The sequence below is a fragment of the Montipora foliosa genome, chromosome 11, assembly GCF_036669935.1.
Source record: "Montipora foliosa isolate CH-2021 chromosome 11, ASM3666993v2, whole genome shotgun sequence".
Lineage (NCBI taxonomy): Eukaryota > Metazoa > Cnidaria > Anthozoa > Scleractinia > Acroporidae > Montipora > Montipora foliosa.
This window is the reverse complement of record NC_090879.1, coordinates 7480564-7496616: the sequence shown is the minus strand read 5'-3', so window position 1 is coordinate 7496616 and position 16053 is coordinate 7480564. Positions and strand designations below refer to the sequence as shown.

Here is a 16053-nt window from a genome sequence, read left to right as displayed (position 1 = left end):
GATATTAAGATTCGGAATCCTTTACACTCTTGGAAAATTTGTTTGGGATCACTTGCGTCTTTTCAAAAGAAGGGGCCGTATACTCCCCGATGTGGCGATGTGGCATTGATTCTACTGTGTTGTGGTGGCATCAGCGTCTCTCACTGGTTTTTAGACGTTTGTGAACAACATGGCAACCATTTGCGTCGATGAGAAAATCTGGCAAAGCCCCCACAAGGTTTTGTAAGCCCACTGCATGGACCCGGCCGCAACTAGAAAGAACGCTTACTGTGATTGGCCAGCTTAGAAGACCGTGTATATCTTACAGGTAATAAGAGCGGTTTTCAATTGAGTCTCGAAAGTAATTAGCGAATTCCTTTGGTTTTGCATTACTTCACTCAGTGATTGGTTCAAAGTTCTCGCGCCACTTTTTCAACCATTCAGAAGTGAAACCAAAACCAATCGTGGCTCGCGCGTGCACATTTTCCCACGCCTTGTGTCGGCTACTAGTAATTACTTCGAGTTTTGATTGGTTTACAGGATTGTCTCCGTCCTTTTTGATTGGCTAAAGTAATAACTTTGGTTTTGGTTTTGCGACACTCGATTGAAACTCGCTCTATAATCCAGAAATCGACTCAATTAGATGCACGCCCAAACAGAACGGCTGCTTGAGTCAAAAGGTCAGCTTTGTTGCTTGATTCAAAGATCTAGATACATGGTGAAGTTATTCATAAAGAGAATACGAACACTGCACTTACAATGTTGGGGGTTTGCATTCGTTGGCACGGATCTTTAGAAAGAGGAATGTATTTTCCATTTCCATTTCCGAATTTTGCATGACGCGAAAAGTTTTCTTATGACGTTCTCTGATACATCTTTCGTTTCAATCCTTACTTTCAATGGATTGAAAAATTCGATGCGAACAGTAATTTCATTCATGCTCTTTTCTTGACTCAGGTTGATAACAAAGCTAAGGTTTATACCAAAAAAGAAATTTACCAGAACTTACGTCACCATCCTGTATTTTTCCAAAACCTTTGAAGTAGAAAGGAACGTTATTGATGAGAAACTTGGAGCCCTCTACACGGACGGTCCGGATACCTACAGTTAGAATGTACACATCACGTATGTCCTTGTATGACGCCGTAACCTTATGAAAAAAAAAGACATTACTTCATCATCTAACCGATTTATTCAATTCTGAAGTTCCTTGTTTTTGTTAAGTTTGTGAGTAGTTTTCGTTAAAGTTTGAAAGTCGTGAAACCAAAAGCGCAGCCGCGGATATTCCATGACGCAAATGAGTGAAATCCGCGCTAAGGCTATGAATGAAATCATTTTATTGACACTTCATGATTTTGGAAGAAAACGAATAACAGCTCTACAGGCACGTATAAACATACAATATAAAACTTACTACATTACACAACTAAAAATGAATCGGAATACATGTACAGCATCCAAAGAAGTGTAGCTTTCGAATTGACTGTTAAAGGAAAGGAAGAAAAGAGAAAGAAAAAACCGAACCATTATACTATTAAACAGAATGAGCATGGTCATAGGGAAAGACATCCCGGCGAGAGAGACAGCACGGCAATAGACCATTTTACAGTTGTAGCTAGGTTACCTGGCCTAAGAATGGAAGCGAGGCTGCCGGTGACCCTGCTTGGATACAAACCTTTGTGCTTTTCTACAGGGGCACCCAACGACCAATTTGTTGTAAAATGTATTATTATACCCCAGTTAATGAAAATAAATGTTATTAAGGCATTTTCAGGTGTTTTTCAGTGTTGCTGGGAAAACATTATCTGTTCCTTTTTCCCAGCAAGACAAACAAGAAATTTCCCAGCCAGCTAGATAAAATTGGTTGGTTTCCCAGCCAGCTGATCAAATTTATTTCCCAGCCAGGAATTCCGCGCGCTTTCAAATCCCTCGATCCAAAACGACCGAACAAAAGCGACAAAACCGGGACAAAACAGGTTTTTTTCCGCAAGCGCAATCACTCTGACCAGCCGTCGTATGTTTGTGACTACTCTCTGGGAGAGGGAAGGGGTCCTTTTTTTTTTTTTTTTAGTCGTCCTCAGTCTTCAGAGTTTCTACAGCCAGCTCGGGGGTTGGGGTTGAAATGCTAGAAAAAGTCAGTAATTCTCAGGCAAAAGCTCTATTAATAATAAATTTCCCAGCCAGCTCATAAAAACACCTGTATTTTTGCCAGCCAGTAAGATTCCTCTGGGGAACAGATAATGTGAGGAACAGATTCGTTGGGTGCCCCTGTTTCTAACGCTAATGTGACTAATTAGAATTACAACAATACAATTTACATGATAAAAGCAGTGAGGTCTGTATCCATACAAGGTCACCGGCAGCCTCGCAGCCATTCATAGGCTAGATCACTGAGCAAAAAACTGTAAAATGGCTATTGGCATTACCTTTGATTCGCACACTAATGTAAAATCAAAGCAGTCGAGAAATTACTTTCGAATATAAGCTTCTTCTTTGTTCCGGGCCTTACATTCGAAAAGAATAACAATATGAAAAAAGGGCTTCCAAAAGGCAAAATCTGGGCATTTTTTTCGCTTAACAATCAGACAAGAAAAGCCTCCAAATTTGTCGCATGGAAAGCAGCTTTAGAATTAATATAGTATTATAGTAATTGTATTTTATTGTAATCATTTTAAAATTTTACCTTTTGTAATTTAGATTTTAGCATTGTTTGTAATCTTAGCTGATGATTTTACCGTGCATAAATAATAAAATATCATATCATATCATATCATATCATATCCCGGCGTGTCGCTCATACCGACGGGCCACCACAGGATAGGATTAAATACCGTCATTTCACCTTCGAGCAATTTAACACCAACTTTAAAGGCGGAGACTCTCCCGTTCCGGTCTAACAGCTCGTAGCTTATAATGACGTCATCTTTGTTCGCTCTGTCGTCAACTTCAACCGCTGTGATAAATTTGATCGTGGCTTTATGGTAATTATAATGGGTTGTGTAAGTGATGTCAGATATGTGTATTGCAGGGGTAGAATAAATTCGTACCGAACCGTGAATACCAGCAAAGTCTAGTATTCTGGAATAACCATCTGATGAATCGCAAAAAGACAAGTTGTAAACTGAGCTGAGGAATAAAAAGATTCAAAAACTGCATTAAGAGACAAAACAGGTTCATGCTTGTAGCGTATCAGGGCAAGGAGGACAAGAAAATAGCAACCTCTTTCCCGGGGTTTTTCATCTCCTCACCCCAGGGGAAGCGAGGAAAGAAATGACCCTGCCGGTTCAGGATAGTCACGTGTCTCCCAAAAAGTGGAAGATGACATAAAAATAAAAAAACAGAGGGACGGGCAGCCAAGTCGTAAATTTGTCTTTCCTGAGCTCGCTATAGAAGAGGAAATATTTACCAAAGAGCAGCGCTGGCAATAGGTGAAAAATAATAGATTTTCCGTACCCCGCAGGCAAAACAGCAACCATGTCTCTATCAAAATAGACTGCTTCCAAGAACTTTACTTGTCTTGGCTTTAGATTTTCATTCCAATAGCTGCTCTCCGAAATCGAACATTGAAGATTGTTGAAAAAGAATCAAACCTGATCTGCCCAAGCTTCAGCCAACGCCGCAAGTTTCGTTTTGGCTGTGACAAATACCAGCCACGACAATCTTCGGAAAAACGGGGACCCATCCCGTGGTGGAAATTTGTCACTAACACAGGAGACGAGCCTGAATCTTCCCTCGCTCCCTCTGGGGTGTGGAGATGATCTACTGTTGTAGAACGCGCGTTTTTGTTCATTGGTTTTTCCTTGCCTTGACTGTCCATGATCGATCTCAGAGAACCAATAATCTTAGGGTTAAATTTAAGAGGTTTTATATGCTGGTAAACAAAACCTGAGTTTGCGATTTTGGAAATGCGAGCTCAGGTATAAATTTAGGAACCTGTGAAGCAATGCCGGAAATCAGAAGTGACCGAACACCATCTTACCTAGTATCGCTCGCAGCGTTTCTTCGTTTTCTAAATGAAAAATTATTGTTCACAGCTACTGTTAGTCTGTGGGAGTCTCTTTTAATTCTTTTCAGTTCCTTTGAGATCTCAGCTTCAAAAGGCATATCCCCACCTTCGTGCTCCAAGATCTCAATGTTGTTCAACCACTGTGGAGAAAAACGCGTCGTATCTCTGTAAATCGAAACAACATCTCTCTTCCTATTACACTGCATGACCCTAGCTTTGTAGGGGGAATCCACGGGCAGTCAGTCGGGACATGACGACGAAACAAATCGAGCCAGCCATTATTAGCTACCCACAAAATCTCGGCAGGCAACGGAGACATCAGGCAAAAAGCCAGGTATCTTCGTTCGGTGCCTAATAATTCATTGGATTCGAATGTAATGCTATCATTTAGCGTTTTCTTTTCAGTAAAATTAGTTGACATTTTAGCACCAAGGGTGTGCGTCAGTGATGTGACGCTTCTAATCTTGCAAGTTGTTACTTATTAAAAGATATTCCAGTGGCAAAGTGGCTTAACTGAGGGCGAAACACGCCCGGAGACCTGGGGGCCGTTTCTCGAAAGTCCCGAAACTTTACGGGTCATTTTCGGGTGTTACAATTTCCTTTGTATCTCAAGAATGGAGAGAATTTAATTAACCTCACACAGTTACTTTTCTTTTTGTTACCTTGAAAACATGTTAAAAGATCGGGTCTCCAAAACAAGCGGTTGGCAATTTCACAGATCGATGGCTTTTCGGGCCCGAAAAGTTTTCGGGACTTTCGAGAAACGGGCCCCAGGCCCCAGTTTTTCAAAAGGTGGATAGCGCTATCCGCAGGATAAATCACTATCCAGTGGATAAGTAATAGCGCAATCAATTGCGCTATCCAATGAATAGTGATACATCAGGGGGATAGCGTTATCCACCTTTTGAACAACTGGGGCCAGATTAAATTGTTATGAAAAAGTTCACTTTGGTCTGGGCCTGTGAACTGCACCAACACCGCGGTCTGGCGAGTTACGCACGCGCATTCATACCAGCAGCAGTTTAGACTAACATGAAAAGTTTTTTGGCCTTTTTATGTGTCATAAAGCATGGCACTGACTCGACCGCGGTATAATTAACAATTATTCCACGAGAGTGCGTTGGATGCGAGATGATAGATAGCCAACAAGGCGCGTAGCGCTGAGTTGGCTTTAATGATCTCATATCTAGCAACGCGAGTGGAATAATTATTTCATTAAAAACGCTAAAAAATTATGGATAAATCTTCCCTTCTTTATTTTTTAATACAAGAAAACTGATGTGTGCAGTTACTGATATTTGTAGAGCATAATATAATAGTTCGTATACCATGATGGCTAAGCCAATCAAAACACTAGAAATCATTTTCGAATGATCCAGTTTTTAATAATGCCATATACAGTATTAAAGTTCATTTCTTGGGATATTTTTTATCATTACATTTCTCAATCTTTCAAGTAACAGAAATGGTAAAATTAGAATCATTAAAAGAGGAAATATATTATTGAATTTCACCAGCATTCATTGCTTTCATGCGGGCAGCAAAACGTTGGTATGTAACATGAAAGTGGGCTGTCCAATTTCTAGTTGCATGGATTATTAGAGTGGTGAAGACTTGAGGAGCTTTGATTAGTCTTACTTTTGTTTTGGTCTCACCATTTGCATGAATCAAGGATTGGCAGTCACCATGGTGCCGGCCTCGAAGACGTGGACAAAATCCGAAGCAAAGTTTAGTGGCTGTACTCATTCTTCATGTAATAATTGAATGCATCAGTGACCAGTCATAAAAAAATTAAGCTTCCCCAAATTAATAATCAATCTTAGCCACTTTCAAGTCTTTTCGTCCAATACCACACCGTTTTTGCATCAGTAAACTTTTGCTTTGGCCATAACCACACCCACTTTGCCCAAATGCATATCCTTTATGCATATTACTACGCTTCGCCTCGCTAAATTCCAATGTAGGGTGAAGCAGAAAAAAGAATGAGGCGAAACCGAGTGAAATTGGGTGAAGGGCAGAGATCCTCTTCAACTACCATCACATCTGCCCTTCCCTATTCCACATTCTTCGTCAAATAGTTTGAGGGCGAACTTGATGTGGTTATGGGCTAAGCGGAAGAGACGGATCATGCTGAGAACGAAGCGAATTTAGATCGCAGGCGTGAATTGGTGAAAAGGAATAAAAATTAGGCAAAACATACATGTATTTAGTGGCTGTAGGCAAAATCGGATCACGTTATGGGCAAAGCGAAAAAACGAACGTAAATGTAGGAAAACAGATAATGCGCGAAGCTAATACTGAATCATACTTTGGGCGAGGCTGAATTGGAAATGGGCGAGACTAAATCATTCTTTGGGCGAAGCAGAATCAAAATTGGGTCAAAAAAACGTTGGTGTATGCGAAACATATTTGTCTATGGGCAAAACGGATCGTAATGTAGGCAAAGAGGACCTAGATATGTGCCGGACGATGTGAGTGAAACGGATGCGGTTTTGCGTAAAAATTAAAATTAGGCGAAAAGAATATAGGTGTGAGTGAATCAGATTGGGTTTTGGGCGAAATGAATCATGTTGTAAGCAAGGCAGACAGATATGGAAAAAAAGTTTTCATGTTGTGGATAACGTAGACGTAGATATGGTCGGAACGATCGTAGGTGTGTATGAACTGCATGTGGTTTTCTGTAAAGCAGAGTTGGAAATCAGCAAAATGAATCATGTTGTGGGCGAAGCAGAATTTCAACTGGGCGAAACGAACGTAATTGCGGACGTAGCAGATTTGATTATGGGAAAATTAAAGCTGAATTCGAAATGGACAAATCGAATCATGTCGAGGGCAAAGCGAAGAGAGAACTGAGCGAAACGAACATAGGTTGGTTAGTGGCGAAATGGATTATGTTGAAACGAACGTAGGTGTGGGCGAAACAGATTTGGATATGGACAAAAGTTTCATGTTGTGGGCGAAGCGGACAAAGATAGGGTCAAGACAAATACGGGTATGAACAAAATGGGTGTGGCTTTGGGCTTCGTGAAATGGGAAGTGAACAAAACGGAGTATGCCGTGGTCGAAGCAAACTTAGGTCTGCGCGAAATGACTGTAGCTCTGGGCAAAACATATCTGAGGATTTGATTATGGGTGAATCAGACTTAGATACAAGCGAACTATCATCGTAGCCTGCAGATTGCACCTTTGCAAAGAATCTTTAAACAAACAAGAACATGTAATGCGCATTTCAAACAATTGGCTGGTCAAATTTCTATTCATCCTTTCATTTTCGATATGAGAAACTGATTTACCACCATTAAGAGCAGCGCATGGGTCTTGAATACTGGTCTGTTTCAAGATAGATTATCATTCCATTACTGCCTAAATACAAAAAAAAAAAAATCATTCCATTACTCATAAAAACGTGCTCACAAAAAACACGACTACCAAGGAAACAAAGTTATTAAATTAACGTTGACAATGCAAATACAATTATTGTGCTTTGTTCAATGTATCAATCATTCAATCAATCAATCTTTAACATTTTGTTTACATGCTAACACAATACCCACAAAGAGCACAGCTAATCTGGGCAGGTAATGTGGGCACAGTAAGACAATAAAATTCAACAAAGAAAAGTTCAATGCGTATATAAAAGACGTCAAAAATTAGATATTGAATAAAGCGAACACACAAGATAGTTATAATATGCCTCAATGACGCTTATGCGTGATGACGTCTGACTAGCTGATTTCACCACCAAGCCTCGAATTAGAAAATCAAACTTTGTTTAGAAACTTGTAAATTTTAGCTTGAGCTGAATCCTAGAGGAACAAACTTGTAAAGGAAACCCACGGACGATCAGTATTGCACGTCCAGATGATGTGAACAATTTTGTGCACACTAGGTTTGGTGGTGAATTATTGAGCATATGACTTCATTATGCACAAGGACTATTGACTGGCGTCTTAGCTTAGTTGTTTCAACCCGCGACCGCTCTCCGGGAGGTTTTGTATTCAGTTATTACATATGCACAGTAACAGGAATGAAAAAGATGAAATAAATGTTCTCCCTTTATCTGTCACAATCTGAACAGTTTAGTTGCTTACGGGAGCTGAAGAGGTCTTTCATGGCCAGATCACAACAGAGTTGACGTTGCCGCTGTAACCTATTCACGTAACTAAGTGTCTATGCAATGTAATGAGTAATACGTATTTAGCCTTCTGCAGCACCATTTCTCTAATACACAAGGCCCATGAAGAACTACGAACACGAAAAGCTAAATGTTGCTTGTTGCCCCAGTGGTTCGCAATTAAGAATCAGTTAATGCTGCTAATGAAAGCGACAAGTCCGGAACAGAATGGCGTGTAACACGGACAGAGTTGTTTTAAATGTATGTATTTGAAGTGCTAGTTACAGACGAAATACTGAAGTGATCCTCGCACATATCTCGACAATTTACGCACTTTTTCCCTTTAACAAACCTAAAAAATTGAGATGGCTTCAACGGTTTCTTTAAAGGTGCACGTGGCTTCAATTCATGCTGTTTTTAACTTATTAATTTATAGATAGAGCGGTTTTCAATTAAGTGTCGAAAGTAATTGGCGAATTACTTTGGTTTATGATTACTTTACTCGGTGATTGGTTCAAAGTTCTCGCGCCACTTTTTCAACCAATCACAAGTGAAACCAAAACCAATCTTGGCTCGCGCGTGTACATTTTCCCGCGCTTTGTGTCGGCCACGTGTAATTACTTCGAGTTTTGATTGGTTTACTGGATTGTCTCCGTCCTTTTTGATTGGTCAAAGCAATTACTTTGGTTTTGGTTTTACGACACTCGATTGAAATTCGCTCTATCACAAAGTTATTCAATTTGTTGAAAATTCGGTTTCAGATAAAGTACTCTTTTAGCATTGGGATGAGAAGGGAGGATGATTTGTTACATCAATGGACATGAATTTCTTAGCGAGAAGGCAGTCTCACAATCTCACTGAACTTTGCAGTAGGAGGGGGGTGTGGGGGCTTTTGTACAGTGTCCCCCTAAAACACACCAGTTTGCCCTTATGCATAGCTTTTAATTGAAACCTTGCAAGATTAGAACTTTTACATCAGGTGATTAAAACAAAATGTCAACTGAAAAGACAACAGTAAAGGATTTAATTACCATGCAAAAGTACCGTCAGGTAAATTGACTGCTAACTCCATAGGGTACCGAGGCTAAGAATATCTGCCATGCACCGGCAAAATCGAGCTAAAAAAATTAGCAAAAAATTTCAGTCCAATCAGTTTGTATAATTAATTTGTTCTGGAACGAGATTAAGAACGCTTTCCATTTGGCATAACCGACCGGCCGGACAGGGCATTTGGAAGGACTTAACTCTTAAAACGTCTTTAAATTAACACACTTTGAAGATGATACATATTTCTCCAGAAGAATGCGAGGGATTATCGTGCACTGAGTTTTCCTTCAAATTGTTGCATTTTCTTCGCAAATTGACCGATCTTACCGGCAATTTCTGACAAAAAGAAATCGTCCTATATCGCAAAGGGCTCATCTCCCCTCCTCTAATAAACATTTTCCAGTCCCGAATTGCCCTTGATTTTTACCGTCGTCGTTTTCCGACTCACAACCCCTCGGTTTACGAAGAGGTTCAAAGGCTGTGGTCCACCACACTGAGGAAATTAAATGTCGAGTAAGTTGCGCACGTTGTTTTAATTCCAATAAAGAGACACAGTAAACACCCGCATGTAACAACACTGATTTCAGGTTTCAGGCTCATCGTCTTCTTATTTACGGGGTGCTTAGTCAGAAATCAGCCTTAAAGTGTTTTTAAAATTTTTCTTAAAATTGGTTTCAGAAATACTTCAAATATATATTACTAGAGGTTTAATTAACATACAATGCTTTTTTCTAATCGCTTTTAGAGTTTGTAATGGTCCTTAACACCGTAGTACTTTGTTATGAGTTACTGCACTGTATTGTTACCTTATTGTAATCCCCTTTTCCTTTATATTAAGCACATGTTTTATATATCAGGCCGGCTGAATTTGTTCTTGTTTAGATGGAGCCTTATTGGCCAAATTTCATCCTGATGTTCTTAATCCACTTGTTCTCACATGCGGGTGTTTACTGTTATCATCCGGTGGCCACGGTATCAATTTTTTTTTCCAGTTATTCCAGCCAGATCAATCCAGTTTCGGGTAGATTGCAATGTGAGATTTTGTTAAAAGAACCCGAAGATCCTCCCCGTCATGGTTGAGACGCGGACGGCAACCGAAAGAAAACATTTCGCGTCCCAGGACAGTGGTGATTTTTACAGTAATCATCTCTAATGGAGAAAAGATACGTGGCAATGTTAATGTGGTTGTGTGAAGACAAGTTTAAAAGGGAAAACGGCTCACTTCCGATTGCTGTCCGCGTCTCAAAAACGCGCGTGCTTAAGCTACCTAATAAAGAGCTTTTGATTCTAGGACGAGAACGACTACGAGTATGAAATTTTCTCATAGAACAACAGTGAGCGCGCGCAAATTAGCGTCATTTTTGCGGGGAAAAACTTGATACCGTCGTCATTTTAGTACGAAGCTTTGCAAAAAGGAAGACCTTAGACAGCAATGACCAGAACCAGATTGCTGACCAGCGGTTTTCTTTAAAACAATGGTTTGCAGGGGGGTGCTCAGTCTCGCGGGCTCAGAAAATCTGGTTGTGGTCATTGTTATTTAAGGTTTTTCTTGCAAAAATGTCTTCGTGTCAAAACAAGTCAACAACACGGTAGCAGTTTTGGCATTTTTCGATCAGTACAAAGGCTCATTTACCAGCAATAAGAATAACTGAGCAACCTATCCTGCTAACAAAGAGTAAGATTAATCATACGGGTTATAAATTTTCGCTAAAAACGGGCAGTCAAATCTCGTACTCGTTCTCGAGCTCGTCCTTGTCTCAGAATCTAAAGGTCCCTATTGATCTAGGGAAGACTTACCACTTTGCACCTGTAAAATACGCTCTCAAAGCGCAGGGTAACTCGTTTCTTATTTGCCAGCCAGGAAGGAGGCACGTAAAACTGTTTCTCGTACCAGACCCAACCAATAAAGTCCCTGAGCCAGCGCTCCTCAGTGATGTCATTATAGCTGGATGGAACCGGCATGGACAGGATATCTCCAACCTTCATCAAGAAGGAAAAACAGAACTTAATCAATAAACGATTTGCAGCTTTCAGACAGACTTCTACTTGAACTCAGTCTGGGTACTACTAGAAATTGTGGACTCTTTCATTGGTTTGCACCTGACGTCATTGGCGTCTATGTTGGTGTACTGAACAATAGCGAAAACGTCTTTTGGGAAATTTGACTCTATTGTTATGCAAAACGCTAGCGATCTTTTGCTTCTGTTTTGTACACCATGGCCGTCTAATGACGTAAACGCAAACCAAGAATTTGTAAGAAATAGAATAAATATGTGGTAAGGCGATGATGTCATTAACCGCTTTATTAATTAACACTTTTTGACATAAAATGTGGTATATTTTAAGTGGACCACAGAAGAGAACGGAAATTGTATGCGAGTTTTCTACTATTAGGTCAGCAGTGACATATTTTACATCTGGCCTCTTCGACTTCTGAAGTCAGCAAAAGTAAAAGAAGAATTCAGATAACTTAGGGTGACAATTAATAAGCAATCTTAATGTTTATGACATTTCAAATATTGCGAAATTAATGCGCTCGTCGGTGTGTTTCTTGAGTTTTCAGATTTAATTTTGACTTTATGTTACAAAATGAAAGCCTACTTTGAAATATGAGGTTTAACATATCACCTACAATGCTTGCATTTTTCTGGGTTGAAGTGATTGAACAAGAACCCCCCCCCCCCCCCAATTCAAAGTTGTTTGTGCCCGTTTTGAACATGGTCTTTCATTGCTAAGAACAACTTTGATTTCAGGGATGGAGATGGAAAGTCCAAATAAAGTACAGTGCCGCAAGTATTTTTGCAACTAGTTGTGGCTACTTAGCACCAATAGTTAGGCCCCTTAGCATTGTGCGATCAGCGCCTTGCCCTGATCTGGTTGTACTCTTGTCCGTGTCTCGTCACACAGTGAAAACTTGCCTATAAGAACCTACTGAGATTTTAAGGCCCTTTTTAAGATTTTCCATTTTGTCCATCTTTTCACAAGAAACTGTTTTCCGAGCAGCATTATCTTGAGATTAGGGAAAATACAGCTGTTAATCTTCACTCGAGGAGCAGACCTCATGGGATACTATGTGACGTTAATTTGGCCGTATTCCCAGACACCAGTGATATCAAGAGTGAATTAGATAAGAATGTTGTTATGGCATGGGTAGGCTCCCCAGCACCGTCACAAATGAGTCTATTAGAATACCCGTTCCCGCAAAAATCAGTTGTCGTGTCCCCGAAAAAAACATGGCAGAGGCAATCACGCGTGTTCGTTTCGCGCGCAAAGTGTCTCTAAAAATAAATCCATTTGTGACAAAGTGATAGATGAACACTTTGGTTGTTTACCATTTACGCGCAGAAACCGGTTAGCCTGCGTTGCAGCCGGATACCGGCGGTTTTGTCTGTCTGTGACGCAGGCTAAAACCGGTTGGTACTAGGTTTGTTCAAATGGTAAGCAAATCGTTCAAGGTTACCGAGAGGGTCTGGAGGGAGGCAAAATCACGAGGCTATGCAAATGATAAACACGTTTTCCGTTTGGAAAATTCCGTTTGGGAATGTTGGACTACATTTTGAGAAATACCGTTTTCTCCGGAAATTTTCCGTTTGGGAAGACCAAAATAGGCTTACCATTTACATTCCAACCTAAATTTCCGGATTTTTGTGGTAAATGGTAAACAACCTTTATCTTATTCACTCTTGGTGATATTGAAGTCGAGGGAATTAAAGAGAAAAGGAACAGTTTGTGACTCTCTTTGCATACATGTATACATGTATAATTACGTGCACGTGCGCATGCGTTTCTTGATAAATCCGTGCGGTCAACCTCAGCGGACCATTTGCCAGGAGAGCTGATTTTTGATGGGAGATTTTTAAGGCCCATTTCTACCCTGAATCCACTGAATGTCGCGCATAAATTTCATGTGTCACGAAATTACAGAAATTCGCGCTACAAAAATAGTTAGCCAATCTGAATACGCTATTCAAAAACAAAAACAAAAACAAACGATCACCTTTTATCAAAGGTGGAAATGGGCTTTCAATCAGAGTAGCTCAACGAATGTTCCATTTTTTTGGTAGTAGAAAAACCGGTTCGCGGCGAATCAACCTTTTACTTGGCTTTGTTCTTGCACCTTGCTTACCTGGATGATCGCAAAAGAATGTCTCAGTTGTCTGGCTTGGATTTGAGAAGTATTTGAATACTTCCATACGGGAAAAGACAAAAATCTTCTCTTGCCACATGCCCGCCTATAAGTCTACCAGGTTCATTCAATTTGCGAAAACGAAACGAATCAGTAAAAAAAACGTTACGCGACCTTATTCAGCAAGAGCAAGATGGTGAAGAGCCCCCCCACCCCCCCCCCCCCCCTCCCATGAACTAACGGCCCCGGCAACGACTTCAACATTTGCTTCACATCCGTTCAATTTTGTTGATAAGCGATGTTGAAAACCGACCAGAAGGTCGCTAAAACAATAGAAATTAATGAGCAGAAGCAGGTCAGGAGATCTGCGTCGCCAAATGACCAAATCAAACGTCGTATGGAAAACTGAACACAAAACAGCGATTTAAATCTTATTCTAACAACCGTTGATCCAAGTTCATTTCCTGAATACATCAGCTAGTGTCTTTTGGAGTTAATCGGCAAACTGACGGATACAGGGGATAGTGACGAAAACCTTCGGGAAAAGGTAAATTTTCAATTTAAATGAATGTCTTGGGTCTTATTCTAGAGATGTCTGTTATCCATCAGCCCTTTCATCCTCTTAAATCGGTGACTAAGAATAAACCGATTAACTGTGATCAGACGTTTAAAAGGGTCAAACAGGTTGAAAAATTAGACTATTAATCACACCTTAGTCGCTTAGTCGTATTTCATGTAATTGGTTGGCATTTAGTAGAATACCAGTAATGATTGGAGGTCTTGTGGAGATAAAGATGCTAAACTACGAGTGGGAGTTACCCTTCCACAGTTGAATACTGACGCTTGAAGTCGAGGTAAGAATCCAACGTAAAGCTCGAAGATGCCTTCAAACTCTCCCATTCTTTGCTGTGAAGCCATAGAGATCTTTCAGTAAGTTACGTTGCCGAACAATTCAAACTAAATATCGAAGTCGGCGAGTTCCGAAGATCAGAATGTCCTAATCCGCTTAACGGCGACTAACAGGAGGATGGCTCAGTGAGAAGTGCGTTTAAGTAATCTTTCTCTTCAAACAAAGCACAGACAGGCCACACTGAAGAGCGAGAAATCGGGAAGATAATATTTTTCTTTTTTTCAGAAAGGAGGCTGGGCGTATCGTTCCACCTATTGTAGACTTAAAAATCTGTTATTAAAGCGATTATTCGGTTGCTTGTTGAGCTGAAAAGAGGCGTTCAAGGAATGTGTTCTATTCATGCATTGGTATGAAAAAAAAAAAAAAACGAGGTTTAGCGATTTCAGCACAATTTTTGTTGTGCGAGGGGTGTGTCCTCTTTCACCTGCCGTTAGTGAATACATTTCGTTTGTAGTCGTGGTCATTAGTTGAAATCGAATAAAGCACATTTTCCTTGAGAGGCAACAGGATATACAAGTTAAACTAAATGCAAATTATTATTACAAGACAAACATCACATGAATAGAAGTCATAAAACGGTTCACTGAAAATTCCTTAATTCTAGTTAAAGTGTTAAATAAAAGCAAACTCAGAATGGGTATCAAAACACACTTGAAAATTGTAAACAGCTGTCAAAACGTCATTTGTTTGTAGTTCAATTTCATTTCCTTACGACTTCCACAGTTTTTAAAACGTTTCACCGAACTGATCGTCGTTTCAAACTCAGTGTCGGATTCAAGATTCTCAGTTTCATTTGCACTATTTCAATACTAACAAAAAAGTGATCACAAGACGGAGGAAAACAAGAAAAAACAGTAATTACATCGAACTATAGAAAAAAGCGAGGAAGATGCGTAGAGAGCCGTCAGCCAAATGCTTCGAAATTGCACTGATTAACATATGTAATATTTATAATTAGCGAAAGATCACGGTAAAATGGACATTGACGTGTTTTTCTGTCAATCTAAAGCGAACATAATTACCTGCGCCAATGGCATAGAATACCACATCTCTTCAAACCCCGACGAGAAAATATCCGCTCGAAAATCCCACATTCCGTCTAAAGATTTTACTTGGCGTGTTTCGGATTCTCTGGGATGCAACATTGCTTTTGTAAATGTCATCATGATATACCATCTTAGGAGAATTGTTAATGGTGAGGCAAAATATCTACGGGACATCGTGACCACTTCTTTTTAAAGATATCGGGGTATTGGGATTGTTTTATTTTCCACCTGTTGGGCACGCGTAGCTCTTCTAGAACAAAAATAAACAACAGATGCACGTTTACTGAATGAATTTATGTTTGTGGGGACATGTATAGAATGAATCGATTAAAAGCAAGAAAACACACCGAAAGGAAGCGGCTCTTAGTCTATTTCACAAACGTTTATCAGTTGAATTTCTGTTTTGCACTTGCGGGATCTTAGAAAAATTGGAACCGTCTGCCTACTAAGTCCTTCGTCCAAGCCACTGGTTCATACCGTGCCTCGTTAAATGTGGTCATAAAGACTTAATTATTAAATCAATTTCTTTTCTTCTATTTCCCCGCATTCACAACTACGTATGTATTTACAGCAGGAGTGATAGGTCCAATTTGACAACCAAGGGCAGATTAATAACTGACTCGTTTCGAGCCGGTTTACCCTTCGTCACAGGGAGTTAAAGTCAAGATGTAGAAAGGCATATAAACACATTGAATTGACCTCATGAACCTTGACGGAGAAAATGGGAAGAGAACTCCAGTAACCTTCACTGATATTTTCCGATTTTTGTCAGCACAATCCTAGATTGACGTGGTTTTCTCCTTTTGTTGCCGGGTTCCCATTAAG

The 16053-nt window shown here is 40.1% G+C and overlaps 2 protein-coding genes across 2 annotated transcripts in view; both read right to left on the bottom strand.

The window, feature by feature from the left end:
• Positions 1–2354, bottom strand: part of LOC137976631 (beta-glucuronidase-like) — a 10914-nt gene extending 8560 nt beyond the window's left edge. Inside the window, exons 1-2 of the mRNA XM_068824004.1 lie at positions 2298–2354; positions 989–1129 (exon numbers count right to left, since the gene is read on the bottom strand). Of these exons, the coding sequence (XP_068680105.1) occupies positions 989–1129; positions 2298–2354 (198 nt within the window). The remainder of the gene's footprint in view (positions 1–988; positions 1130–2297) is intronic.
• Positions 2355–2597: 243 nt separating this feature from the next.
• On the bottom strand, positions 2598–15526 carry LOC137974741 (beta-glucuronidase-like). Its single transcript, XM_068821700.1, has 4 exons — positions 15205–15526; positions 10944–11126; positions 3959–4125; positions 2598–3105 (listed from the first exon to the last, which is right to left on the bottom strand). Exons 1-4 carry the CDS (start codon positions 15400–15402, stop codon positions 2745–2747), a joined length of 909 nt encoding a protein of 302 aa, XP_068677801.1. The 5' UTR covers positions 15403–15526; the 3' UTR covers positions 2598–2744.
• Positions 15527–16053: the final 527 nt, after the last annotated feature.

Excerpts from the sequence above, each read along its gene's own strand:
- LOC137974741 (XM_068821700.1), bottom strand. The coding sequence starts at position 15,402 with ATGTCCCGTAGATATTTTGCCTCACCATTAACAATTCTCCTAAGATGG. Across the intron at positions 4,126-10,943 it reads TATTTTACAGGTGCAAAGTG|TGGTTGAACAACATTGAGAT; the intron begins GTAAGTCTTCCC and ends TTTTCTCCACAG. Across the intron at positions 3,106-3,958 it reads AACGCTGCGAGCGATACTAG|CTCAGTTTACAACTTGTCTT; the intron begins GTAAGATGGTGT and ends TTTATTCCTCAG.